The sequence below is a fragment of the Takifugu rubripes genome, chromosome 9 (genome assembly GCF_901000725.2).
Source record: "Takifugu rubripes chromosome 9, fTakRub1.2, whole genome shotgun sequence".
Classification (NCBI taxonomy): Eukaryota; Metazoa; Chordata; class Actinopteri; order Tetraodontiformes; family Tetraodontidae; genus Takifugu; species Takifugu rubripes.
In genome coordinates, this window is record NC_042293.1 from 8,343,618 (window position 1) to 8,371,412 (window position 27,795).

At 45.8% G+C, this 27,795-nt stretch overlaps 1 protein-coding gene and 1 long non-coding RNA gene across 6 annotated transcripts in view; one reads left to right on the forward strand and one right to left on the reverse strand.

Annotated features, from left to right (window-relative positions):
- Positions 1 to 27,795, forward strand: part of brsk2a (BR serine/threonine kinase 2a) — a 118,784-nt gene that overhangs the window by 74,835 nt on the left and 16,154 nt on the right. For all 5 annotated transcript variants that reach the window (XM_029841686.1, XM_029841687.1, XM_029841689.1 and 2 more), the window contains exons 3-10: positions 8,262 to 8,347; positions 10,464 to 10,604; positions 16,419 to 16,535; positions 20,097 to 20,130; positions 20,221 to 20,289; positions 21,642 to 21,788; positions 25,768 to 25,799; positions 27,183 to 27,347. In XM_029841686.1, coding sequence (XP_029697546.1) covers positions 8,262 to 8,347; positions 10,464 to 10,604; positions 16,419 to 16,535; positions 20,097 to 20,130; positions 20,221 to 20,289; positions 21,642 to 21,788; positions 25,768 to 25,799; positions 27,183 to 27,347 — 791 coding nt within the window. The remainder of the gene's footprint in view (positions 1 to 8,261; positions 8,348 to 10,463; positions 10,605 to 16,418; positions 16,536 to 20,096; positions 20,131 to 20,220; positions 20,290 to 21,641; positions 21,789 to 25,767; positions 25,800 to 27,182; positions 27,348 to 27,795) is intronic.
- Positions 1,414 to 2,462, reverse strand: LOC115251020 (uncharacterized). The gene is made up of 3 exons (XR_003889558.1): positions 2,358 to 2,462; positions 1,836 to 1,986; positions 1,414 to 1,499 (listed from the first exon to the last, which is right to left on the reverse strand). It is a non-coding gene; the product is annotated as an uncharacterized lncRNA (long non-coding RNA).

Genomic DNA, 27,795 nt, shown 5'->3' on the forward strand with positions numbered 1-27,795 from the left:
CCACTGAGGAAGTAAGGGGGAGCTCATTAACCATGATCGTTGTGGTCCTTCCTCGCCAAAAGCACCTCAACCTCTTCATCTGTCAACTTTTTTGGGGGATTAGGGTCGGAGGAAAGTTTGAATACCGGTACCTTAATTTCAGTAAATGGATCCAAGGGTGAGACTTTATTTTGCATTAAAATGCTGCTAAGTGCTTCTCTCTTAACTTTTGATTGCATTTATTTGCACACCCACGTGGTGGAAGATTTGCCCCCGCAGTCCGCCAGTCTGACGAGCTTTGGCCAGAGCAGAGGATTCATTGTGCCGCACTTCACATTACCTTGCATTATGCTGAGTGGGGCAACTCCTCTAATCTACAGTTTAGCGTCAGGGCGAGTTAAGTTGTCGCCAGCCGCCAGCTCTGACAAGCAGTAGGGAGTGAAGGGTATCTGCAGCATGCAGCAGTTGGTCGTCGGTGGCAACGCGGGCTCTGTTTCCTCCTCTGAGCCAACGAGCTGGTGGAGGCTGCTGCTGCTGTTGGGATAAGGACAACTAATTAGCCAGAGTGACTCTCTCTCCTCCTGCAGCGGCGCAACTTCAAAGTCCCTCGACTGTCCCCGAGCCCAGCGACAGAGAGGGAGAGGAGGGATAAATTGCAGGATGAAGAGAGATATAAAGGGGTGGGGGGGCTGGCCGGAATGTTAAAAGAGTACAGCTAGCATAGCAGTTACTTTTGGTTTGCTGACTTTGCCCTTGAGTTTTTTGAGAGAAGATTCTGGAGATGGAGAAGCACAATTTAAAGGAAACCCTAAAGCGATAAAGTGCATAATGGCGTGGACCCAGCACGGCCGGGATTATCCTTAAAAGAGATGGATCCCTGTTTCTCCGTGAGCAACACAAAAACCAACACTCCCGTGGAAATAAACGAATCGTATTCATAAACGAGGCCGCTCTTTTGATCAAAAAGTCCACGTTATTTATACATGTTTATCTGTCGAAGGAGGTTGAGAAAACAGAGGAGTAAAGGTTGGGGACGACAGCCGTCAGAGAATGTGGTGGGCGGTTCAGGAGCCGAACACAACAGTCACACATGAATCACACAAAGTCTAATTTTGTTATCCCTTGCTGACAGCACCGTGGCTTCCTCCCTCTCCTCTCCCCCCCAAATGATTATAAATTGGCCCTCCTGGCTCATCTCGGTTACGGCGCGAGTGGGTCGGCTATAGAAGAGCCTTAAAGCTCACGTTGCCTTTGTATGTGCTTGCGTGCGCCCCCGTGGTGCCGCAGAGGCCGCGCTGACACTCCTTGAAATAAATGGGTTTCATATGTTGCGCCGCCGCCTGTTGATTCATCAGCTTCATACAAGGTTGAGCCAGAAGGCAGGACTCGACACACGCTTTGTTCCTGAAAAGTATCTACACACACACACACACACACACACCAGGGCTGCTTTTATTTCAATCTCCTGCAGGCTCGCAACACAAAGTATGCTGTATTTGCATAGAATTGTAGTTTGAAGGCTGCAATAAAAATAGAAAAATCAGGACATCAGTTTGTTTCTCTTAATGATTCTCAAGTAAATCCCATGCATGCGTTCCCCCCCCCCCCACCCCCACCCCTCCCCCGCCAACACACACACATACAAACCCACTGACAGAAGCTCAAATGATAATATGGATTTCTGGAGACCCGTTACTCCTTACAGGCCTTTATCTCTTATCAGTCAATATGAAGGTCGGTCAACATTCTGCATCCTAATTCTGTTTCCAATCACCGTTTCCAGATCAATGCATCTGCATTTTCTCACCCAGTCTTCGCAGCATGTTGGTGAAAAGGAAATGAGCGATAGATCTGACCTGCCGGTGCTAAAGATCGACGCCCGGATTCAGTCAGTTCTGCGCAGTAGTTCGGGGTCGAAGCCGTTCGGCAGGGATGCGTCGGACACACTCCCAGGGCCGTTTGACTGATTTCAGCTCCTGAGTCTCACCGGGCTCCTCCGGCGCCGCGCTGCAGACCAAGTAATCAAATGCGAGACAGCAAAAGATGAGATGTAACAGGATCCCGCACTGAACTCGACAGGAGACAGACAGATGTCTAAACTGACGCCGTTTGTTTCTCTTCCGCCAAGAGGCGAGCTGCTGTTTTGTCAGACCGACAAGCGATTTCTGTTAGATTTTCATTGCTTGATATTTGTTTCCAGTTTGTGAGCGAAGGCCGACCCCCCACCCCCCCTATTCTTTTCATTGCGAGAATAACAAACTTCCATTTTATGAATGAATGCTTGTCTGGTCTGTGTATTTGTTGGAATCAGCCATATGAAGCTGGAGAATCACAGTAGAATATTAATGTCAATCGTGGCTTTTTAAGAGAAAATCCACCTATTTTTGTGCATTTCTGTTTCCATTCCTGCGAATGAACTCCTCTCCTGTCCGTTTTTACACTAAGAGATTGGTGAATTGACGCATGCGGACGCGTTGTGGCTCCTGTTTTTGTTCCACGACTTCAAAACGATGCCCAAGTGTCGTTAATTTGGGCTTTCATCAGCGCTTTCATCGTACACCGATAAACGAAGACGTCGGCTCGGGCTCGGAATAGTTAATTCGTTTGGGACGCGTCCTTTTCTAGTCGGTGTGTTGAAGATCTAAAGCGACGCACTTTTAACTTCATTAGCTCCTTCATCGGGATCCCAGTGGGGATTGTTCGCTAACGACTCTGCTGTGCAAACAGACTCGTGAGAACATGCGCTCACTCCTGTCTCGCCTCAGTCACATGCGCATCGTTTACGCCCTCCAAACACACACACACACACACACACACGCACACATGTTAACACATTCATACATCACTTATCTCTGGGGCCTGACATTCCAAGTCACTTATTATTCCATACCCTGGGAACCTCTGTGCAACACTGGCAGGACCTGATGAGCAGGCGTGGGTGTGAACTCCCTGAAGACATTAGCGCTCCTGTTTTGAACTTATTTACAAAGTTGCAGGGTAATTTGGGTTGTTCCAGCTGACCGGATCTGTTGGGTCAGTCCGGTATCGACTCCTGTGACTGACAGAATATTGACCAGCCGCGTGTCAGTGAATAGGCCGTGTATTCATACGTGGAGATAATTAGTGAGTAAATTAATCAGTGGTGGGTAATTACCACTCGCCCGCCTGAATTGTTGCCCTAAGTTGTCTTCATTAATCATTTATAATTCACTTTTTCAAAGTTGTTTACGCCATTTGCTTTCACCAAACTCCACCACCAGTACTCTAATGGTCTTACTGGTGGTTTTTGCTCAGATATTTGAGTGTAAAGATTTTTTTTTAACCAGTATAGAGGACCTTCAGATTTAATCATTATAGTTCACTCTTTCTCTCTCTCTCTCTCTTTCTTTCTCTCCCCACTTCATTAATCCAGATTTCTTACAACCCAAGGTCACCTTGGACGAGTCGACAAAAAAAAAACACCCTTTCAGATGGCTGCCGCAGAAACGCTGCTGCCAGAAACATCAGCCGCCTGCTTGTCACTCATAAATCACACGTCCTGCAGAGGTTTTGCAGCAATACAGAAGTAGCTGCTGACATGGCGTTACCATCGTAACCATACATCGGGCTGCAGCAGATCCCAGCAGGAGGGGACGGAGGGCGGAGGTCCTCCTGTGTGATGATGTCGAGCGTAGCGGCTGGAGGAGGCAGTCACACGCTCTTTTTAATAAAAGAGAATGAAAGAGAGATTCTAAATAAAGACAGACGAGGCGTGTCAGAGCTGGATAATGGGCAGTGAGTGAGATTTAAAAGGGTGGGAGTGGATAAAGGATAAGGAGCTACCAGACACTGTGTCCAGATCAATTTACATGTCTCTCACATCGATCAAACTCCTCCGTGTTGGGAATTGAGCCCCCCCCCCCCCACTAAAGATGACTGATAAAGTGATTATCAGAAGAACCTGTTCCGCCGGGTCTTTGCAGATGTGCATTTGTGCTTTTGTGAGGCCCATAGAGCGGAAAAACCGAGCGATAAAACTGGACGATAAACACGAGCGGCAGTTCCTTCGTCCCTGTTCAGCGGGTGGAAAGAAATCATCAGAACAGAGAGACAAACTGGGCCGTGGAAGGTAATGCGACCGACAAACGCGGCGTCCTTAAGCAAACACTGTTAAAACTGCCGGCACAAGTCTGATTTTGTCGCTTACAAAAATCCATCTTGGAGGACAGTTTCGTGTTTAGCATGGCGGCCGTGCTGTGCACATCAGATGCAGGAAGACACATGGTGCAACAGCTTTGACTGTTTTGGATCAGCAGTGGATCAGCAATATCTGTCCACCAGGGTGTAAACAGTGGAGTGTGTGTGCGTTTCTGTGTGTGTCTAGTGTTTTCCCTTCCCTTCTGGATGCTCATACTGCCATACGGCCTTCTGCAGGACTCTAAACCACTAAATGCATCACCTCTGACATGCAGGAGCACACACACACACTGATACACACAGAACCATACACACCAGCTTGACGAACCTCCGATGCTGGCAGAAAACTGTCTGGCCTACTGGCTCACTAACCAACATATGGATCCCGTGTGTGTGTGTGTGTGTGTGTGTGTGTTCTTCATGCATGATATGCCTGCATGTCGCTTGAATAGCTGACTGGTTTTGTCCGGAAGCCAGTACTCTACAGCCTGTACATTACTTATTATTAGCCATCATGTTTTATCTGTTGTGTCCTGTTCTGCATTCTGCATCATGAAGCCAAAGCTTATCTCTGCGTCCATGCATTTATCTGAGCGTCATTCATGAGCTGCAGTCATTTAATCTTTGGATCTCAGTCAAGGCCAGGAACTGGAATATTCATCATCTGTGTGTTCGTGCCGGAGCCGGATAGTCATGGAGCTCGAGGCAGGAATGCACAAATTCCCAGTAAAGCGAGCTTGGACGTCGTAGAACCACGTGATCATGCTAACAGTGCTAACGAAGGCTCTTTATCCCCAGTGTTAACATCCCATTTTAGTCTAACCTGCTGCAGCTCAACTGGACCCCGTCAGTCCGGCGCTACCTCATTGCCGTAGTATCGTTTCTCTCTCTGTGGTCTGTTTGGCGCTGCTTAAAAGGTTGTCCTCTCTCCATGTTGTGTTAATTATCAACATAAGAGGCTACAAGACTCAGGGGTAGTGAGCTGGCACTGCTGCTCTGTTCTCTCTCTCTCTCTGTCTCTTCTTTTTGTGTTCTCCATCCCTGAGAATCGCACTGGCCCACGTTTCCTCCCTCTGCTCTTGTTTTTCCCTCAGCTTTGGCGTGCACCCCCCCGTCCCCTTCATAATTTTATTTTTATCAGATGTACATGGCTGCCCCGATGACTTTGAGCCTCAGATCTTCATATCAAGGGACTGTTCACCTGCTCGCCTTGGAGAGGTGACAGACACATCTGTGTTTTCTTTACTGGGCACATGAGAGCGAGGCGAGACACGAGGCGCCCTAAGTGGAGTGAGAGCTGACAGAGGAGCTGATCTGATAGCGTCTCCTCGGAGTTTTTCAGCCACCGCCTCTGTCCGCTCACTCTGAGACACGTGACGAGAATTTAATCGTGCTGTCATCTGGCCGCCGCTGATCCCTTGTCTTCTATTACTGGACTCTAGCCGCGGTGATGTCACCATTCATTTGGTTGCTCATCCATTCACATCTGGTTAATACATCAATAGCGAGCCGATGCTAAACTGGCGCTCGTTACACCTTTGAGCACCAGTGGCTGATTTGCCTCTTTGGGTGGAGCCCCAGTTTTTCCAGTTCATCATTTACTAAACATAACAATTAGATTTGATTGAATATATGTTAAAACACAAGACAATTCAAGTGAAGCAACCGTTTTTCCTCATTTTTCCATCTCAGTTGGGTGTGTGTGTGTGTGCATGAAGCCAACTTGGTTGTAATTAAAATGTCAACAGGAATCCAGAAGTTATTGATTTATGTGTAATGGCAGCATAATGAATGACACTGATGGGAAATCCTGCGAGTCAAAGCGGTCCGCACTCATAACGCTCTGACAACTCCTCCAACGATGTCCTATCTGTAGCACCAAGCGCCATATTCCACAATCAAATAGCCAATTTGGATTAGTGTCAGTCTGGCACTCTTATTTGACCTCTGGATTCTGATGAGGTGAGGTGGTTTTTAAGAGAAATTGTGATGTACTGACTTTTGGAAGGAGCAAAGGTCTTTTAAAAGAGCTGTTTGACCACCTGTCTGTGGTGAGAACTGTCCATGCTCACAGATGTGAAATATAATGAGAATGTGGGAGCCAAGTCGAGGCTCGTGGCCAAGAGAGAGTGCATGGCTACCTGGCATTTCTGTTAGCATGGAGATCTGTTACACGTGTATGATTGATGTTTTGATAAACCGGGAGCCGACCGCCGAGCGCGCTGTGTCTGATTGTAGTCGTGGACATTCCATAGAGCCACCAAGTCGGATAACAAGTTAGCGCTTCCAGATGTTTTGATCATTTACATCGACAAATGATCATTTCAGTAGTCCCAGTGCCAGTGTTGTCTCTTTGTAGAGGTGTGAGGCCTCAAAAGTGTAACCGTTGGTCAGATTATTCCTTCTTTGTCAGTTGTATAATGGCAAAATGAGCAGAGGTTGTGCTATCGATGCACTCGCGCCCGTTAATCAACAGCTAATCTTGCAGTTAGCATACATTTGTACAGTTAAGTCTCCACATTAAGCCTCGTTTTCTCTTATTTCAATTTACTAAGAGGAGGTGCTTAAAGGCAGATTAGGAAACCAGCTGCTGCTCTGTAGCATTTCGACAGCTCATCTCTTCCCAAGTCCCGTGCAGCATTAGTTTCTCTGCAGGGAGTCCTGCTGCCAGCTACCTTCCCATCCTCCACAGGCTCCGGTTCACCATCACACCTTTGCCTCAGGTGAGAGAGTGGCACGGTGTAATGTTGCTAATAATGCTCATTAGGCTCCGGATTAGCCCGACCCTTACGCCCACTGATAAAACCGTGCTAATTGTAATTGTATGTATTTACCACATTACCCTTTGAAGATACACTGCTAGCTTTATTAGCTTTTTATTAACCCAGGATTTTTTTTTTACCCTGGATGTAGCTCCAATACCATTTGCACTGAACCTAAAGCATTTCCTCCTCCAGTAGTCTTGTTCAGCAGGTTTTTATCGCTTGCTTGCGATAAAGAAAAAACCCTTGAAGTGTGTGGAGAAAATAATTGCCAGCACTATGCTTTTGCACTCAGCCAATCAAACCGCCTTCTGGGAGATTTACAAACAACATGGTTACCTGGCAGGTTACCTGATCTGACTCTATGCGACAGAGCGAAAGGTTTCTTCTGGGAACCGAGGCAGAACTGACTTTGACGAGACCGAGACGAGGCCGGAGAGCTCTCGACTCACGCTGCGCTTTAATCCCGCTGATTGTCAGTCAGGAGTTAAGCTAGACAAAGAGGATGGAGCAGGCAGAGCAGCACAGGAGAGGAGCCCGGCACGGTGGGCCGACGATTAGTGTTTTCTTCCGTCAAAGCCGCTTCCGCGCTGATTGCTAGTGGCAGCTGCACATGCTGACGTCTACCTCCGGAGATGCTGACGCAAATCCAAAGTGATCTGCTCCGTTTTGGATAAACTTCAGCGGAATTTACAGTAGACGGTAAATTTCCCTCTGCAGGAAAAACAAAGGTTTTGCTTCCTTTTGCTCCTCGTGGTGTTTACCTGTGGAGCCCCGTCGCAGAGCATCCTTCAGGAGATGGTTGATGCACCTGAGTGGACATTTTTGACCTCGCATCACCCTCGGGCTGCACTTTTAGACAACAGACATGTTCAAACATGAAAAGTGCCTCAGACTGTTGTTTTTTTCTTACTTTGTGTTTCTTATCTAACCTGTTTACCTCGGGCAAACCACCACACTCGGAAATGCGAGTGCATAACATGCACCAGCGCTCGTTTTGTGGGAGAAGAGGATGATTTTTGCAAGATAAAACAAGCACAGCCTGCTTTCCTCCAGTTAAAGCCAACCATATTTTCCACCAGAGATAGCAGTGTTTTCTGGCCTCACTGCCAACTGTAGTGTGGTCAGAGCTTATCTCCGTCCTCACTGCCAGAATCTCTTTCTCTTCATGTCAGTGTTTTACTTGTTGTGTGAAATCTTACTCATTTGAAGCATTCTGGCCTACTGTAAATTCAGAGTTGCAGGTAGCCTGAGGCCAGTCTGTATCATCAGCACGCGGGTTTAAGGTCAGCCCACGCTGCTAATTGTTTAATGATGCATTTGTCTTTTTTCCTTCTCTTACAGGTGGAGAGAGAGATAGCAATTCTGAAGCTCATAGAACACCCACATGTTTTAAAGCTCCACGATGTCTACGAAAATAAAAAATACTTGTAAGTATGAACTTTTGTCTCTTTGGAGCCGTCTAAATATAAGAACACGCCTTATTGGATTCCTCGTTCTTGGCTACAAAGCAGGTTATGTGGGTGTGTCATGATTGGAGGGCAATATTAAAAGTCCTGGAGGGGCAGATGCCTCATTGCGGCCGGCATGAGGCATTTAATTTGTTTGCTTTTGCTGGAAGACCGCTAATAGGAGGAAGAAGTCTCCGTAATGTAAATGACATGACAAGCTTATCGGAAGCTACACCATAGCTTTAAGAAACATTAGCCCCCAAGAGTGGCAGAAGCATTAGTCTTCTGCAGTGGCTACACACACACACACACACTAGAGGTTAGTTAGTTAGCCATAATATCAGCGACTCTCAAGCCCCATCAATCATTTTTTAAGACCGGCCTTCTTGATCCACGGAGCGCTATTTATCAACTAAATTCAATTAGTCCTCATCATGTGCTTACAGGCCAAATGTGATTGGACATGCAGTGCCATCCATGTCATCCGTTAAGATGATAGGAATAGCAGAACATTGTGATTTATCCTGTGATTGGATTATTAAAGCCGTATTTTGGCGCCGATCGCTTCATTGCTTGTGACGTTCGGCTACTGGCGTCACGCAAGACAAATTGCTTCTGTGGCTCGACTGCACTTCACATCAGTGATGTAATTATGAAATCGATGTTGTTTTGATTCAGATTGCTATTTGAAAGCCCATAATTGATAGATCTAGCTGGCGTGGCGGGAGGAGGCGCAGAGCTTTCGGGAACATTTGCTTTGCGATAAGTTGAGCCTCAAACATGACACACGATCATGCTACAGCACGTGTAGCGTCCCATCCTTGGCCTTATCGTCGTTGGGCCGCCATTTCTGTTTAGCTGGAGGCAAATCTGAATAATGATTGTTTATCCTCCAGCACTGTCACATCTGTGACGGTGGCACTTCCTGTTTCTCGGCGCCGCAGTCGTTGATATTTACAACCACCGAAATATCACAGTAGAATTATGGGGCGTGAAAAGATTCTTCGTCCAGGCGAATGTGGAAACGTCCGCAAGTGTAAAAAGCATTGACGTGCAGGGAAAGGTCAACCTGCAGACAGTACAGCGAGGAGGTTCCTGAGTCAGCTGCTGGCACTTCCTGTCTGCAGTCTAGCAGCAGGCTTCACCCAACACCTCCAGATTTAAACTTCTGAAGTTAGTCATCTTCCCGAGGCAAAGACGCAAGAGCTAACGATCACTGCGATCAAGAGCCCCAGCAGGAACCATTAGTTCGGTTTGTGGTTGCGTGTTTTGATGAAAAAAAACACATTAATACCATAATTAATTGAGTTTAAATGTGTGCAGCACCCTGAGATCTGTGGTTTGGCTCCAAATATGCTGGATGCTAATAATAATTAGCAGAAGATGCTCGGTAGCACCTGTTTGATGATGTACTCATCTTCAACTTATTTCCATTATTTCCGGGTGCAGTTTCGGGGCCTTTAAAAGGTGATGCTAATAAGGCAGTGCTTCAAAATCCCACTAACGAAGCAGGAGCGGACTGCAGTGTGCAACCAAAGAAAGTGCAGGCGGTGCACTCTTGAAAAATCTTGGCAATTTTTTATAAATATTAAATGTCTCCGAATAGCTTTTAAATCATGCACGAAACAAGGCGTGCCCATACTTAATGTGGGCTCACCTCTGCTGTGGGTTTTATGCATTGGAAAGTGGGCTTTTTCCAGATTTATGGTGGCTCCAGCCGGCACAGGCTGTGTGACCGGTACAGTTCAGAGCAGCGGTGTGATAAATCTAATTAAAGAGCCACATATGGATGCACATATCCACCACCAGGAGACAAGAGAATGGTGGGAGTATTTCACCGCCTGTCTGAGCTTCAATTTGTCTCAGGGATGGTGGGGGGGTGGGGGTGTATGGGCATACCTGGGCAGGGTCAGTGCAGAGCCCAGGACAGTCCAGACGTCCGCTAAGATCCACCTGTAACTCTAGAATGACTAGAGATATAACTGAAGTATTAGCGCTAGGCATAGAAAATGCTTGAATCCATCCAATTTACAGGCCTGGTTTTCCTAGGTTTAATCCTGGAACTCCTGTTTTGTCCCCTCTCTCCCTCTCTCAGGTACCTTGTGCTAGAACACGTGTCCGGCGGCGAGCTCTTTGACTACCTGGTGAAGAAAGGCAGGTTAACGCCTAAAGAAGCCAGGAAGTTCTTCCGACAGATCATGTCTGCGCTGGACTTTTGCCACAGTCATTCCATATGGTGAGTTGGTCTGCAAACGCGCGCCGTTTGCTCAAACCCAGTTTACATCCCAGATTTCTAATATATGGGAAGTGTTTTCGGGGGTGAACTCATTATCACGTCCATCAACTGTGTCAAACAGCACAGACCCAGAAAGAGCTGCACATAAAATTGGTTTGCACGCAACGTTGGGCTCAATGAATGGGGGCACAATTTCATTTTAATTTGGCGTTTCCGAGGTTTTGGAATCTTTTCTATCTTTTCAAACCAGTGCTTTAATTTAGATCCCATCGATGCGTTTAATGATTCACTTCCCAAAGTGTTTAAGTCGCATTTGTATCAAGTTTGAGTGACTTACTCGTTAGCAATCAGTGTCACACTGGGTTTTTTTTGCAGAGCATCTGGCAGTTTTTAAACATCTTTTACTACTTGGACAGATAAAAATGCTGAGGCATCACCTTTTTTTGCCGAGCACAGGTGGTATTTACACAGCTTACAAACCACACGGTCCGTGTCCTCCGCGCCGTTTCTGGCAGAGGGGTCTGCGGATCTGCAAAATTGTCTTCAGAGTCATCATAAATATGACTTACTGAGTCCGCTGGTTCGCAGCTGTGTGTTGTAACTGAGGTGTTGATCTGTTTGTACCCCCCCAAACACAGAATGAGTGATTTCCTCTTGTTGCTGCAGCACAGACGGAGCTCAGGCGCGAATCGGTGGTGCCGCCATTTACAACACGTCACAAATTTCAGCTCTGTCGTTTGTTGTTTTATTTTTCTTCACGGGGGAAAATAAATACTTATGCTAAGTAGCTAATATCTCCTCGAACCTTTCATTTAGCGTTAAATTCCTGGGAGATGTTTTTGCCTAATGTAATGGGTAATTAAAAGGGTGAAATTAAAACCGACTTGTCGGGGAGTTAGCTGCAATTACACTTATGTGATTTGATATGCTCTGTATTTATGCACAGTGACGTTTATTAAAATTACATCTGGGCTGCTGCTGTTCCATAACAAAGCAATTATGTGAGTTGAGCTAAACGTGTGGCAGAAATACTTTATTTTGCTGGTTATATCGAGATGATGGACATGATTTGATTTGATTTTTTACAGTTTAGCCTGTCAAATATAGTTACTGGATAACTTTTTTTGTCAAAATTCATTAATTTCCTTAATAAAGGAAAAAGATAAAAAAAGATTCTTTTGTGCAAATGATTTAAACAAACCTTGCTCTGTCGTGGCTCCTCCAGTCCCTCCACGAACATTCCTGGAAAATGAAGCTTGGTGAAAGTGCCATGAGGAGGACAGTTTTTTTTGTGCCGGTGCACACGCTCATCATCTTCCACCCCACTTTAATTAGGGGCAAACAGACTGACAGGTGCAGCCTTTTCCCACTGTTCCTCCTAATGAGATCCCAGCACATCTCCCCACATAAAAGCATTTCTGCAATCATTCCTTTCCTTTTCTCCTTATCTGGGCCGGGGACCTACAAATGCCATTAAGAGTGCTGCCTTTTCTGCATCCTACCATGCACACAGAGCTAAATAGCCCCCATCCCCTCTTTCTCCTGCTCAGCGCCTGTTTCCCACCTCTTACGTTGTTCCTCCCTCCGCCTACACTCCGCGCCCACACATCTCTCCGGATTTAAATGTGAATATGAATGAAAGGACGCGGAGAGCGCCTGTGACTCATTGTTTCCCACGTCTGATTCAGATCATGCTCTGATTTCAGCTGATTTTATTGTATTTTCCTGTGGAGGAGCAGAGAGGGACAGAGCGGATCACACAGGGAGAACTGACACAGGAGATGAGGCAATGATGGGAAAGAGCGGGAGATGAAACACACTCGGGAACATAACAGTCATTGAATGAAAGTCGGCGTGTGAGCACGTGATAAGGGTTTATGTATATCCGAGCACTTTCCTCTGTCTCCGATGGTTGTTCCGCCGCGTGGATCTGCAAGTGTATGAGTCACACACAGGGAAGTGGGAGGGTCCACACGCAGGATTGAGTCCTTGTCAAGGACGAGGTTATTTCCTCCATGTCTACCTGAGCAGGCGTTTTAACAGTGGCCTCCCCCATGTGCTTCTAGCTTTGACCTTAAGCGAAATGCATATCTGCTGTGTAGAAACACTCGTGTTGAAGTCAGTGTGGCTTCGCCTGCGACAACTATGCATCATCGTACACGCGCACGGCCCCGACGGTGCCGTGATGTCACTGAAAACAAACATCTCTCTGCATTTCCTTTTCATTTTGCTGATGTATGTCTGTAGCAATTTATTGGTATCTGACAGGACAATTAGCACCAGCAGCTGCTGATTAGCATAACGATTATGAAAGAAACACACATCATCCTTAAGGTTTGTTGAAAAATGTCTGCTCCTTCTGCTCTGGCTTTTTCTTCTGGTTTCATCTGTTGTACCGGCAGAGCTCCCGTCAGCCTGATTGTCCACTTTTTGGTGATTCCCGCCCCGCGGAAAAACCCGTATTTATATCGTCCTGCCATCACTTCATCTGTTGGAGGTGATAAACATGTGCGATCATTTTACGATGTTAATTCTCCTGTACTTTTTTAGGATTACTGGCAAACTCCAATGAGAGCCAGTCTTTTATTCTTCCTTTTGCTACAGTAATCCGTCATTAATCAACCCTGGATTAGGAGCAATCTCTGGGTTACACAGAGATTTGGATCAACACAGTAAACTGTTTATTTATGACAGATTCAGTCATCCTTGTTACCGCATTTTTGCCCGAGCATTGTTTTTGGATGCTACGGCTGCGTGACGCTCTCATAACTGGAGCAGTGTGTGTCTTTGTAGGATGAACATGGATTATGTTCATAACCTAATCGGAAGAAAGAAACTTTGAGAGTTCCAACTAGAAGCCAAGGAAATGCAAAAATCCTTGTAAGGATTTGTCTTGGATAGTATAAAGATAGTCTTTCAAAATATATTTGCAGATTTTGAATCTCCAAAATGCAAAAACACACTTGATTTGTTAGATTCCAACGATGAAACGGGTGGAAACATTACAATTAAACACACAGAATAAGTTGGCAGTAAGATGCCTTCTCTATCTACTGCGATCACAAATGAGCCTGAAGCACTTTTATTGAGCTGGAATCTGATTAATTGGAGAGATTTTTTTAAAGTGAAAATCAGAAAGACTTCAGAGGATAGATGGGTCTGTTTTACCCTCACAAACCTCTCCAGCTCATAATGGTACCAGGATGCACTTACACACGCACACACCCACACACACACAATTGTGCTATTTTCCAGACTTAACATGTCAAAAGCATCTATTTAAAGCATTAGCATTAACATAAAGTATTGTGGTTAATTAATTAGGATGATGCATCTAACAAGAGACCATAATAAGCCATGTGAGTTCCAGGGGAACAGTTTTGGGGTTTTTTCTTTGGGATGGCCGCAGTAATGTTTGTCATTAGAAAGATGTAATATTGGAGAAATGTGAGCCCCGAGACAAAGATCGTCTACGTATGATATCAACATGCTACACGCCAATAATCACAACCAATTAGGAGCCCGGCGCTAGATTACAGCAGCTGTTGCCAGACTCGTGTCCAACAGCCCCACTGGGCTGTAAAAGTTGCTCAGACAGCATGCAGAAGCAGATGCGCCCCGTAAATTACACTGAGCAGCGTCTTCAGAGGCGCGGCTGCACGCCATCAGTAAGACCGCCTTTGCTGCAACATATATCAACAGTTTTCATTCTTGCTGTTTGACTCTGGCAGCCATTTTTGTTTCTTCTTCGTAGTTGCAGGACATTAGTTGTGTTCCCTCTGGAAACTGCAATAACAGTTTGGGACGATCTATCATGGATTTGGTTTAATCTTTGCAAAAGAGAAATATCCAAATTTATGTGCAGCCTGACCCACAGCTCAAGACGCAACTGCACAGCAGTGACAAATATAGGCTAACATAATGGCGAAGGGGCTTTAAATAGCAGTTGTTGATGTTATTTGTATCTCCTGCGGGCCTTTGTTCTATCACACGTCCAGCAGAGCACTAATATGTATATTTTTATGCCTGCCATTGTGTGAAAGTGACACACTCATGAAATATGTAATATTCCATTAAAAAGGGCAGCGTTAACACCTGCCTTCAAGCTCCCGGTGCCTTCAGATCACATTTACACCGAGGCTCGTTGCATCTGTCGCAGTCGTCTAACAGCATCCATGTGACATATGAGGGCAACGTGGCGATCCCTCTGCTATAAGACCTGCTGTGTGAGCAAGATTACAGTAGCAAAGTGCAGTCTAATGTGTCAGAGCAGCAATTTAATGTCCTATTATGGACGCCGGGGTCCTGACAACCAGTAAAGCATCCGTGTGTAATCTATCCACTCGCTGTCGAGGATAAACGCTGCGTTGTGCATTGGCCTCAGGAGGCTTGGCTGTTTTTGTTTTACCTTTGATGGGGCTACGATTGCACAGTGTCGGTTTCATATTTATGGACATAACAATACAGTGTGTGTGTGTGTGTGTGTGTGTGTGTTTGCATCACGACTCAAGAGTAGTTAAAGATTTATGGCTCTGATGCACATTTCCAATCAGGAGTGAAATTCTTGATCTTGTCGTCATGGGTGAAAAGATTTTGAACTCTAAGCTTAACGAACCCTGCCCTTCTGCTTTTGTTGATGATGTCATACCAAATAATTTAGCCACCTTCAGGCCCAGACTTCTGATCCCTGCAGTGAGACGGATACAAATGAACCTCTGTCTCCAGTGCAGCTGTCTAAAACATTTTGTTGTTAGGGCAAACATTTTTCACCCTTCACTTAATCACCCACGCTGATCGGAACGCGTTAAGCGTGCGGCGTCGGCCGGGAGGAACCGAGCTTTTGACAGCTTTAGTTAAAAGGCCGACTCTCAGGCTAAACTGACGTCGCTGCCAAATGAGGCTTGTGTGAACCGACAAAGGTTTTAGCCGGGGGAGAACTGTTTTAGATGCTATCCGTGTTTTATTTCAATTAGAACAAAGATCAGAGAGGCTGTCAGCGATAACAGACCAGCTGACACCAATCCCTCAGGACAGGAAACGCGTTGTACAGCAGCTGATGTCATCTGAGGTTAAACGTCCGTTGTGATAAGGTGCTCTTCAAAGGCATCTCGCCTCTCTATCATTAGTATAAAGAGAAGATAAAAGTCTGCTTCATGACATCCTGACAGCCCTTTGGCTTCCTGCAGTCATGCTGCCCCGATCGCAAAAAACAGAGGAGGAGGTAACCGAGCACTGGCAGGAAGGTGGAAAAAAGAGATGGATTCATACGATGTGCTAGCATGGATGTTGGGAGACGGCACAGGAGCACAGCAATCTAACCAGCAACCTTGAGATGAGAGAGGGATGTTAAATGCAGGATATTAACCCCCGACAGCGGAGCAGCAGAACACGTGATCTGAAATAAGGCCCTTCATCTCGATGGTCCTTTTAGAGGACGTAGCTGCTATCTGCCAGATGCCCCCCCCCCTTACTGAGCTCAGTGGTGAATGAATGGCAGCTAATGAGCACCTCCTCTGAGAATGGTGCCACTTGACACCCCTTGGTTAGCCTGTTCTGGTGGATGACAGGAAAATAGGTGGAGAGGAGCGAGGGAAGGGGAAGAGAAGAAGTAGGGGACCCAGCAGGGGGCTGTCACACCTCCTACCTGCAGGATAGACCCTTGTTACAGGACAGGGCGCCCGGAGAGAGCTGTGTGTTCCAGGGTGGAGGTGGATGCTCGCTAATAACGCGGTTCCCATTTTCCTCTTGTTGATACAGTCTGACCCGGGATGATATTTCATTTTCGCATTTCTTTTTTGTCTCACTGTTTTTCAGCCACAGAGATCTGAAGCCCGAGAACCTGTTACTAGACGAAAAGAACAACATCAGGATAGCAGACTTCGGCATGGCCTCCCTTCAGGTCGGAGACAGTCTGCTGGAAACGAGCTGCGGGTATGTGAACCCTGCGTCCTCAGCCTTTTTTTTTTTATGATTTAATGTTGTCACAAAGAAATGTGATGCTATGATGTAAAACCCGGTTCTACACAGCTTTTTGGAGTTGCCGCTGTGTTAGAGCAGAAGGAAGGTCTGTTATCGGGCGGTGTTGATCTCCAGACGGGAGATGGCTGGTGTCTGTTAAAGTGCTTTCTGGCTGTGAGCAGAGCCAGGACCATGCATTACCACCCTCCGTCATCTCCTATCGGACTGGGGGTTTTACGATCTGGCAGTCACGACCACGCGGGGCCCATCAATCCTGTAATGGCAGCAATGAATTTGGCTGTGGGAAAAGTCACTTTCAAAGTCAGCGGAGGGATTGTGTTCATGCTGCGGGAGTGCTTGCATTAAAATGTAGTGATTAGTGAGGTCATATATGCCAATATGTGCATGTAAGGTTCATAAACTTGGTGAAATCCGTTTTGAAATCAAATGTGGACCGCGTTCCCGATTCGTTTGCACTTTGCTTGTGCACAAACCCAAATCTGAGTGTGTGAGAGAGAGAGAGAGAGAGGGAGAGAGAAGGCTCTCTGGCACCTGACCCCCGACTCTGACCTCATCCCAGCAGATTACCGGTAAACTTCCAAATCTGCCGCAGTTGAAATAACACACACACACACACACACACACACACACACTTGCTAATGTGAGTCCACCATCACACACGGGCCTAGAGTGTGGCAAGTCTTAGCTCATCCCTCACCTCCCAGACCCTTTGTCCCATCGGTGGTTGTTTCTCTCTGTCACTCTCTCTCTTGCTCTCTCACACACATACACACACAACCACATGCGCGCGCATAAGGCTAACTGTTGCATAATACGTCCAGCCTAAGCTCTCATGACTCATCAGTAAAAGATTAGGCCAACAGAGAGTATTGTGCATTGCAATCTGGACGTGCACGATTGGGTCATTCCGCCACCCAAGATGACCACTTTTTTTAGAGGAACACACACACACACACACACACACACACACACACACACACACACACACACACAAATGCATGCACATACACACATTTCCATCTGAATATAAGACCTTTATATTGCCCTCCATTCTGTTGCTTCTCATTTATACAGCTTAATCCGGACTGTAATTTATAACCTGAACTAATCCAACATCCCACCCATAAAATAATCCCTGGCCCTGGAATAGTTGCCCACAAGGGTGTCGGACCCCATAATTTGAATGAGGTGGATGCAGGTGGAAAACGTGCATCCATAAATAAATGACTCCCACACTCTTCTTCACAGAAAAAGTTTATATTCCACTCTCATCTTCATCCCTCCATCTGTGTGTGTGTGTGTGTGTGTGTGTGGGTGGGTAGGTGGGTGGGTGGATGTCTGCATTCTACAGTGCCACAGCGTGGCCTTACGTGCAAATGTGCCCCACAGTGCATGTGTGGCTATTGATTATTCATGGTGTTCTGACTGTCCCATCTCTAAGTGCAAGTATGACAATTTTTAATTAAACACATTTATCTGCACCACCACCACCACCACCCCCACCCCCCCTCCTCATGCAGCAGTCTGACACAAATTTATTCCATTTGCCAGGGGTAATGGAGCTGAGTGAAGATGAGGCTTGCCCCAGGTAGGGCAGAGGAAGCCTCGGAGCACATACATAAATATGTGCAGATGTACAGACGGGCAGATGAGAGGAGGCCTTGACAAGCACCTCTCTGTCCCTGTCCCTGTCTCTCTGTCCCTGTCTCTGTCCCTGTCTCTGTCTCTCTCTGTGTCTCTCTCTCGTCTCTCTCTGTCTCTCTCTGTGCTTGTTCCATATGTAGTTATTCAGCTGATGAAAGTAAATTATGCTGTTCGCAGTGAGAAGCAGCCCAAATTTGGTTTACTGATGAATTTTCATGAGGTTGAGCTACATCTGTCTCAACATCTCCTCATTATTGCCGTCCCACAGCCATGCTTTAGCCCTGCAACATCCTTGTGTTCACCGTGTGGAACATCTTGTGGTAAATTTAGCTTTGCACTCGTTCATCCAGATGAATAAAAACTTCAGCTTTTACTTCATCATTTCTCTCCTCCTCAGCAGCGCTCAGGTCCTTCACCAAATGTTTGTACACGCACAAACCTTTAGTTTCCTACGATCACTTCTTTCAAAACTCGGCACTGCTTCATTTTTGTCCCAAAATGGACGAAGTGTTGTCCTCAGAATCCAACCAGTTCCCCTGTTCTGTTCATGCTAATTAAGCAGGGAAAACCCTCTGGGAATTACAATAATTTAGTCTTGAAATACATGAATTAGCTGATTTGCTGGTCAGAAATCAAAATGCAATACACAAATGTCATACAGTCTGTGAATGAAACCCCATTTTTTTAAAACCCAGAGTTACCTAAAGGTTCGTGCGTGTATGAACATGCCAAGAAGTTGATTTAAATTGTTGGTCGGTGGACAGAAACATTCGATTTCTGCTTTTATTTACGTGATGAGCCTCAGCAGATAGCAAAAAAAGACTTTATAACCTCAGCCCTCAGCACCCCCCTGCTTCTAAACAAAGGCTGCATTTTTCACTCCAGTCAAAAAAAGTGGCACGTACAGCTTCTTCCATAATTATCCTCATATAGATTGTTCTTATCTGACACTCGTATCTTTATATGATTATTAGATAGATCGTGGAAGGCTAACATATTGATTTTTTGTTTTTGGTAAATAAATGCTGACGAAATTGCCGTCTAGACTTTCACCTCCTTTGCCGTTTGCTACCTCCTCCCTGATGCTGGCACTCAAAAGGCAAAACTAGAGTAAATTCCATGCTTGTTTTTCTTTTATTTATTTAGATTCCATGCTCATCTGCATAATGTGCTATGACACTCACTATCTGGAGCGCTGTTATTTGCATAGACTCGTGTTTGAACTCCGCCATTGACGCGGAGGCAGTGTTTATTATCAGCCAGTATTTTGACAGTTGGAGGAAGCGGCAGCGGCGGCGCCAGGGCCAGTATAAGACGGCAGCCGAGGTAACGGGCACCGTGTTTACAGACGTCAGATAGACTGTCATTAGAGGTAATTGTCCTGGATTTAGAGTGAAGGGGGAGGATTCTGGAGCCCTGCTAAATTTCATTGTCCCTAAAAAAAAGGGTCATGTTGTAAACTCACTTTTTTATTCCAGGGAACCAAATTTGATGTCAAAATGCTGCAAATGTAGTAAAAGCTGAAACAGTCGAGTGGCCGTCGCGAGGGAGCTCCATAAATCTTCATACGGTATTGACGTGTCGGCCCTGTCGTTAGGTTTACTGTCAAAGCATCCAGGTGCTGTAAAGATTAGTGGGTCTGTTCGCTGTCTGCTGTGAGAAGATGCCCTTGAGTGAGCAGACGGGAGGACGTCCACACACCCGCAGGCTGTCCAAACTTCTCGATCCGTGCTGACTGGAAAACGTATTATTGTCTGCATAAATTGTTCTCCTTTGTCTTTGCAGTCTATTGTAGTCAAACTATTGCAGTGTCATTGCAACTCTGACCTCAGATGAACCTGGATTTTAATTCTTTCTCTCTGTTTTTAGATCTCCACACTATGCCTGTCCAGAGGTCATCAGGGTGAGTCATTTTTCACTGGTTTTGATTTATATTCCCTTTATTAATGCTTTATTAGTATTAGTAAACTAACAATTATGAATGTGTCCTCAGGGTGAGAAGTATGATGGGAGGAAAGCAGATGTCTGGAGCTGTGGGGTCATACTTTTTGCTCTATTGGTGGTGAGTGTTGTGTTCTTACTGATTATGGTTTGACCAACCCATACTCACCAATCTAGACGTACAGTATTTTATATTACCTGTCTAACTTAAAATACTGAAAGCAAGTTGCTGCTTTAAAACAAAGCTGCTGCTCTTTTCTTTTTTATGATCCTTTTTAGTCTCTTCAATGTGAAGGACTGAGGACAACCCAACATTTTCAAACCTTTTTTTCCTGAGACTTTTCCAGGGTTTTCTGGGGTAGAATAATCACCCTGGAGCTAAATTTAGACCATAATCCCTTTAGTTAAAGCACGTACCATGGTTCCTCCAAAGGCTCCCAGTGAAAGTCAATGGAGGGAAAAATGGAGGGAGATTCAGACACAAATGGTTATTATTACTATTGTTTAGGGAGTCAAATTGAAAATCCTGACCTCCCCCCGCCTCCTGTGTTCACGTGCAATGAAAGATCAGAAAATAGAAACGTCTCTTTATTCATTTTGTTGTATCCATGCACATGGCTGTATACATAATCAGGTTTATTCTCTTGCTCCATTATGGTTCCCAGCCCTGGAGCTTAGTTTCATCAACAGCTGTACTGTCATTCCTGCTCATTCCTGATATGAATAATTCATGCAGCCAAACTGAATGAAGACGGCGGAAAATAAACACCATTGCTGACAGGGCAGCTTTTGGCCACAGGGCCTGATTATTTGACTTACTATGTCTGTCTTTTGTGTGCGTGTGTGTGTGTGTGTGTGTGTGTGTGTGTGTGTGTGTGTGTGTGTGTGTGTTTGCTTGTTTGCACTGTTGCCTAAACATGATGCACTCCAAAGCAAAAGTTTCTCCGCTACGCTTCGACTGCCGACGAACAACGTCTTCCCGTCTTCGGCTCAGTTGTGTGGCTGTGAGAGAACCATTTGTCTGATTGTGGGAGACGCGTATTCTCTCAGCAGTTAAACTGAGCTCACATCATCTATTACGCAGCATCCCCACTCTCTTTTCTATACCTCTATTCTTTCCAAAGCCTTGTTCAAGTCTTTCTCCAAACTCCTCTCCTGGCGGAGGTTGTCATTCATCAAATGGCCGCATCTGTGAAGTGTCGGCTCGCTGTGATGAATGATGCGACGCGAGGATACTAAGTGACTGAGATAAACAAGAACGCTGGGCCGTTATTAAGAAATCCCCGGCTCCATCTTTTTGCTCTTTGTTAGTTATCCAACATCAATGTTGAGGGCAGAATTATTTCAAACTCAAGTTACTTAGTTAGTTTGCTTAGTTTTTACCGTTGCTAAGGATAATTTCCTTTTAGTCTGTCTTGTTTGCTTGTTTGGTTTTTCAGTTTGACAGCTCCAACTTTTCTGCCCCCCCTCCAGGGAGCCCTTCCATTTGACGATGACAACCTTAGGAACCTGCTGGAGAAAGTGAAGTTGGGAGTGTTCCACATGCCTCACTTCATCCCCCCGGACTGTCAAAACCTTCTCCGGGGCATGATTGAAGTGGACGCATCCAAAAGACTAACGGTCAGTTCAGTTGAGAGCCTGTTGAGCTGCGGTAATGAGGTCTAGCGAGACTGAAGATGCCCATTTAGACTGACCCTGAGTATATGATGATGATTATGTTGCTGACAACAAAGTCTTGTCCTTTTAAAAGCTGTGTCTACTTATGGAGTATCTTTGGATAGATGAGTATTCGTAGGGAGGAACGGCTCCTATAAACAGTGACCCCAGGAGTTGTGGTGTTTGCTAATGATCTGGAATCAGCAAAACACATCTGCAGATCTTAGTTAAGATGGACGGAGCAGGGCTTTTTTATCAAAGAAAATGTAATTTATAGCTTCAGAGCATGCTTGAACAAAAGCTCTAAGGAGAGGGCTGGACGGCAAAGTAAAAACTGTTGAAAATCGACCACAATGGGTTGCCATAAAGTATTGCCTTTATGGTTTATTTATTCCTCTGTTGTTTTGTGTTTGTCTCACCTCATCCTTGGTTCTGTTGGCTTGAGGTTTAGGTTATAAATTCAGGGCATCGCTGCTGTTTGTCTCCCCCTGCACTCATCGGGAGGCCGGTCCCCTTCCGACAGATAGGTGAAGGGTACGGAGCTGGGACGAAGGGAGGGGGCGACATGGAAGGAGACATGTAAATAATGTAGGTGACCAGAGACCACAGAGACGGCGCACTGCAATAATGTCGCAGCAGACGGTGCGCGCTCGTAAACAGGATTTTACCTGCGCGTGAACAAACCTAAAAGTAGATCCTGATGCTGAATTTAAAGTCTCGGGTATCCGTGACAGAGTCGGAATGATTTCAACAAGCAGTGCGCACGAAAACAGAAGGAATACCATTACCGGCAGAAAAACAGTTTTTAGAAAAGAAGACATCTGTAAGTTGCAGCGCTCTCAGATGTGCACGCAGCAGTGCACGTGAACTTGAAAGATCCCTGCCTCTTTGGTATGCAGTGTGTACTCTATTATTTTTCTGTTCTCTCCGCCTGACGTGAACAGGTCACCCTGAGATCCCCAGATAAGTACAGCAGCCTCCAGCGCTGGGTTACACACAGGCCAAGCTACTGGGGGAGAATAGGCTGCCTCTCTGCCTTCCCTCGTCTACATGAGGACTTCAAATTAAGCTCTGGGGATGCGCTGTAACCTCCCAGAATGTCAGACAGTTTTGGCTTTGTTTGGAATTAGTGGTGACCACCCACATGACCAGACATGCATTGTCTGCTTTATTTAGTGACTGATTGACACCTTGATACAGGCGGCACCTGATGTTTGCATCATAGCTGATGTGTTTAAGTTCACACACAAAAAAAGACCCTACAGATTCTGAAGGCACATATTTAGATTTAAATGAGCTTAGCTCGAGAAAACCTTTGTCTTCATCTCCTGTTTATTTGGGGGTCCCAGGAGCAGAGCCACCTCAATCCAGACATCTAATCATCGCTATTCAAATAAACAGAGGAAAATACCTGCCCACCCACAACTTGTGGAAAATGAAGAGGATTGCCTGTAGATTATTGTGATGAAGAGCAGTTCATCTCCAGCAAATAATGAATTCATGGGCGGCAATGATGACCTTCCAGAGTAGGACTCATGGGATTGCTGGGTGAGGCGGCAGGTTATGGACTATGAGTCCGGTTAGAGAATCAAGGTGCTTCTGAAGGAAGGTGCAGATGGATCTAACTGGGTTTTATATGATTTATTCCAAGTTGGGATTGGAAGATAAGAAGCTTTCAGCGTTACAGGTTACAGAGGTGATGAACTTATAGTTGCTGTCTAGGTTGCTGACATACAGGCGGGTACATGCGGTGCAGTAGTAGGCTGATATAGTGTAGTGTAGTTTAGACTGGGGGTGGTGATTGCTCAGATAGTTGGGAACTAGACTGAGAAGCAGACGGTTCTTGGTTCGTGGCCCAGGGCAGACAAAGCATCCTCTGGTAGTAGTGGATGGTGCCAGAACACCTTCAGAGTATTGCCAAGGTACCCTTGAGCAAGGTATCGAACGCAAAAATGCTCATATAAGGCCCTGCGGTGAACTGGCAACTCATCCTTGCCCATTGTGTACCCTCCCTGTGACTCCAAAAGGGATAAAGCAGTTAAGAAGACGAAACAAAAGGATAAGAAGACAAGAGACGAGCTTAGACTAAGGTGAGGAGCAGCAGTTAAACAAAGGGTAGAGGTTGCTTGGGAATTGAAGGCCCCAGGCTTTGGTCCTTTGAGGATTGAGGGACGTAGTCATGCCGGTCTTTGGGCTTTGGCGCTGACTTGGGGACATTTCTCCTCCAAAGGGAAGCCTGAAAGTTGATCCTGGTCTCAGGCAGCTGGACGAGCCGGGCGGTAGACCAAACATAGGTCTTGTCTTTAACCTTGATGGTGGCCGCCCGAACCTGCCTGTCCACTCCCAGGTGGGTGACGATTATCATGCCCGCTGGCCAGAGCACACATGGAAGCTGCTGGTCATGGACTATCAGAACCACCTTGTCCGGAGCGAGCTGATTCTCACCGGCCTGCCAGGCAATAATGAAGTGACCTCGCTGCTGAAGTCATACTGAGTGTTGGAGCTCACATTAAATACCTAAACAGTTTTAGCTGAACCCACTGCACCCTGCTTTAATTTCAGCTAAGTTAACTCTGTCAAACCTCCATCCGTAATTCAACCTGTCCATTATTAATCACTAATCCTCTTTTTTCTGAATGTGCTGCTGTCTTGCCTCTGTTGGGCACAAAAGTTCTGTCCATTTTCTCATCCAGCATTTCCCTAATGAACAGTTGACAGGGTTATAGCGTGCACGCTCGAATCTTGGTAGCAACAAAAACAAACCAGAAGTCCAACTCTAGTCGCTCACAGGAGCGCCCCCCCCCCCAACACACACACGCACACACACACACACACCACCACCACCACCCACCCCCTGATTTAAGGCGGCTGGGATTGGTACTGTCACTTTTCAGGACTGATTGATGTGACACTGCATTTCAAACCAAAGCGTTTTCAAGCCTGTGCGCAATATTGCTGGGTTGCCTTGCGACCTTCAATAAGTGACCCGCTGGCCTGTGTGTGCAGGTCTGGGGGCGTCTGTCAGTAGCTTGACCCCTGTGAAAGACGACCAGATTGGGAAGTCAACTGGGAAGTCTAACCTCCAACCAGGAGAAGCTCTGATTGCCTGTTGCTGCAGAGATGCTGCTGTTTGAGGGTGATATCGACATGCACGCTTTAAACGTGATAACTGCTGTGTGCCAACTGAAGCTCTGGCCTGAAACAGGCTTCTCACCCGTTATTTTGTCTTCTTTTACCGAAAAATAAGAATGTTTTGGAGAACAATGGAAAGACAGCAGCACATTATCAACCCCCATCTGGTCTCTGAATGTGACAAATACTCTGCGATCAAACTTTTAAACAGCGTGCGCTTCACAATTACTTAGCTTGCAGTGCATCAAGAATTATTCAGTGACATTATTAGATAGACAGCAGGTCTGATGTAATGTAGTTTTGCTTCCCTTTGGTGCCCTGTCGCCACCCGCGTGCGTCTTCCTTCTCCTCTCTCGACGTCGATCACTCCAAAGACACTGACGAAAAAGCGGCCGCATTAAACGTGCCGCGGACATGATGTGTGTTTGTGTTGGAACCAGATGAGGAGGGGGTTACAAAGGGGGATTCCCTCCAGACTGGAGGGCCTGGAAGGGTCAGCGACATGTGTGTAACAGAGATAATGTACTCTGTTCATAGCTCAGTGAGATCATTGCTCTCTCTGCCCCCTCCTGTACCTCACGCCATTGCTGAGTTGTTCCCGTTGGCTGTATTAATATTTGAAGGTCTCATTATTTACTACCCTTCAGTCTGTATTGTCTTATTGTCTTTCCATTTGCTCATCTGTAACTGCAGCAAGTCTTCCATGGGCAGAAGCTCGAATGTTCCCTAAATGCACCATTTTCTTGTTTTCTTTTCATCAAAAAAATCATCAAACAAAAAATCACCTGCCTTCTTTTTTTATCTTTTACAGTTAGAACAGATCCAGAAGCACACGTGGTACATGTAAGTATGCAGCTGGCTTTCCTTCCTGTTTACCGACCCACTCGGAGGTTGTTCTGCAGAGGTTGTAGACCTGGGGGGAGCACATGATGAATGGCTTTGAGCTTCAGCCCCGTACATGAGAGTAGATTTGAGCAGGGCATGACTCCACTCTCGGGGATGTGAGGGTAAATTGGTAGTGCATGAAAAGGATGTGCAGCATATGGTCAGATGAACAGGACGCAGGGACACAAGCAGGGATGTGCAGGGGGTCGATCTTCACCGTCCCTGGTGCTTAACACCGCGATAATACAGGGTCGCTTTTAGATTAAATGCAATGCACATAATTTATGTTTTTCTCACGTCATTGTAGCTGATTTTGTCCAAAAAACATGAGTCATGTGAGAAGGGTTGAGTCAGATGTGAAAGATTGTCATAGATTAATAAACAAAAATAGAGGAGAGACACACAAATAGAGGAGAGAAGAGGCGGGTTGGTGGGTGATTTTTTTTTTACAGCTTTTATTCAAATAATAATATAATAATAATGATTAATGGTAATCTATATTTAATCAGCACATTTAAAAAGCCAAGATTTAACTTAAGGTGCAGTTAAAGTGGCAAAATAACTATAAGGAAAAGTACAAGTACAGTAAAATCATGATATAACATTTTAAAAACAATACAACAGCACCTAAAATTATCTTTATTCACGTCTGGTTCCTTAGTCCTTCCTTTTGCCGTCCACCAGATTAAAGTTCAGATAAAAAGTAAAGTAGCTGTTAACAATTTGTCACAATAATACAGAATAATTTGCTTATCACACGTATGATGTTTATTTTAAATGTACACCAATAAATAATAAAGAATTCTGTTCCTGCAACACATGAAATGAAACATGGACTTCATTTCTCTGTCATTCATATTGAAGATAAACTCGTTGCTTCTGCACTCGTGCACAGACAGACAAACGTGCACCTGGAACACTTTTAGAACTTTTGGAACAGAATATGGGGAATAATGAAGATGCTAAGTTTGGACAAAAGACAGTCGGAGAAAGATGGGGAGAGACTCTAGTCCTTAACAAGGTGATTCAGTCAATTGTCTGCAGCTTGGCAAGCGTGTTGCCCCCCCCCCCCATTCAACCTCTGATGCAGTGACTCAGTCTGACTGTGAACATTCTATAATGGGAATGACAGAAGCCAACACTTATATCTCCACATGAATACTGCAGGTTCTGTTTGAAGTGCTCATTAAATCTTCAGAATCTGCAGAATGAGAGCTTTAATGCCTTGATGAGCTATTATTAGTGATATGTCAGTGCGTTCATACATCATTAATCAGAGTGGAGCAAAACAAATGGCTGCTGGCGACAGCTTTTTTTAAATTCCTTTCTTCCCATTCGCAGTGGAGGGAAGAACGAGCCCGAGCCGGAGCAGCCCGTTCCCAGGAAGGTGACCATCCGCAGCCTGCCCTCTGCCGACGACATCGATCCTGACGTTCTGGACAGCATGCACTCCCTGGGCTGCTTCAGAGACAAGAACAAACTGCTCAAAGACCTGCTTTCAGATGAGTGAGTGGCCAGGGAGACGGGAGGGAAGGCTCGAGGACGGAATGATAGAAGGGCGGTGAACCTACGGCCAAAGCCGGGAGAGGGAAAACACATGGGGGGAGTTGAAAACAGCGCGGTGACAAATGGAAAAATAAAAGCAGCGACGTTGGTGAGGCTGCGTGGGGGTACTACAGGAGAAGGTGTGTGGGGTGGAAAACCTTGGTGTTTCTCCACTTATGAAATCCCGTGAGGCCGTCGCTTTAGATGTCACAGACTATAGATCACTTAACCCCGATCTCACAGCGCTCCCAACCTGATCCAGGCCTGCAGCAAACACGAGCCTCTGGGTCACATTGTTTCTGTTCTGCAGCAGCAGTGATTTGTGCCTGACTTACACACGCCGCCGTGTTTTTCCTTCAGCAAATGTTACTTATTCAGAGGTTTTTCGCCCTGCAGATTTGCATCGTCT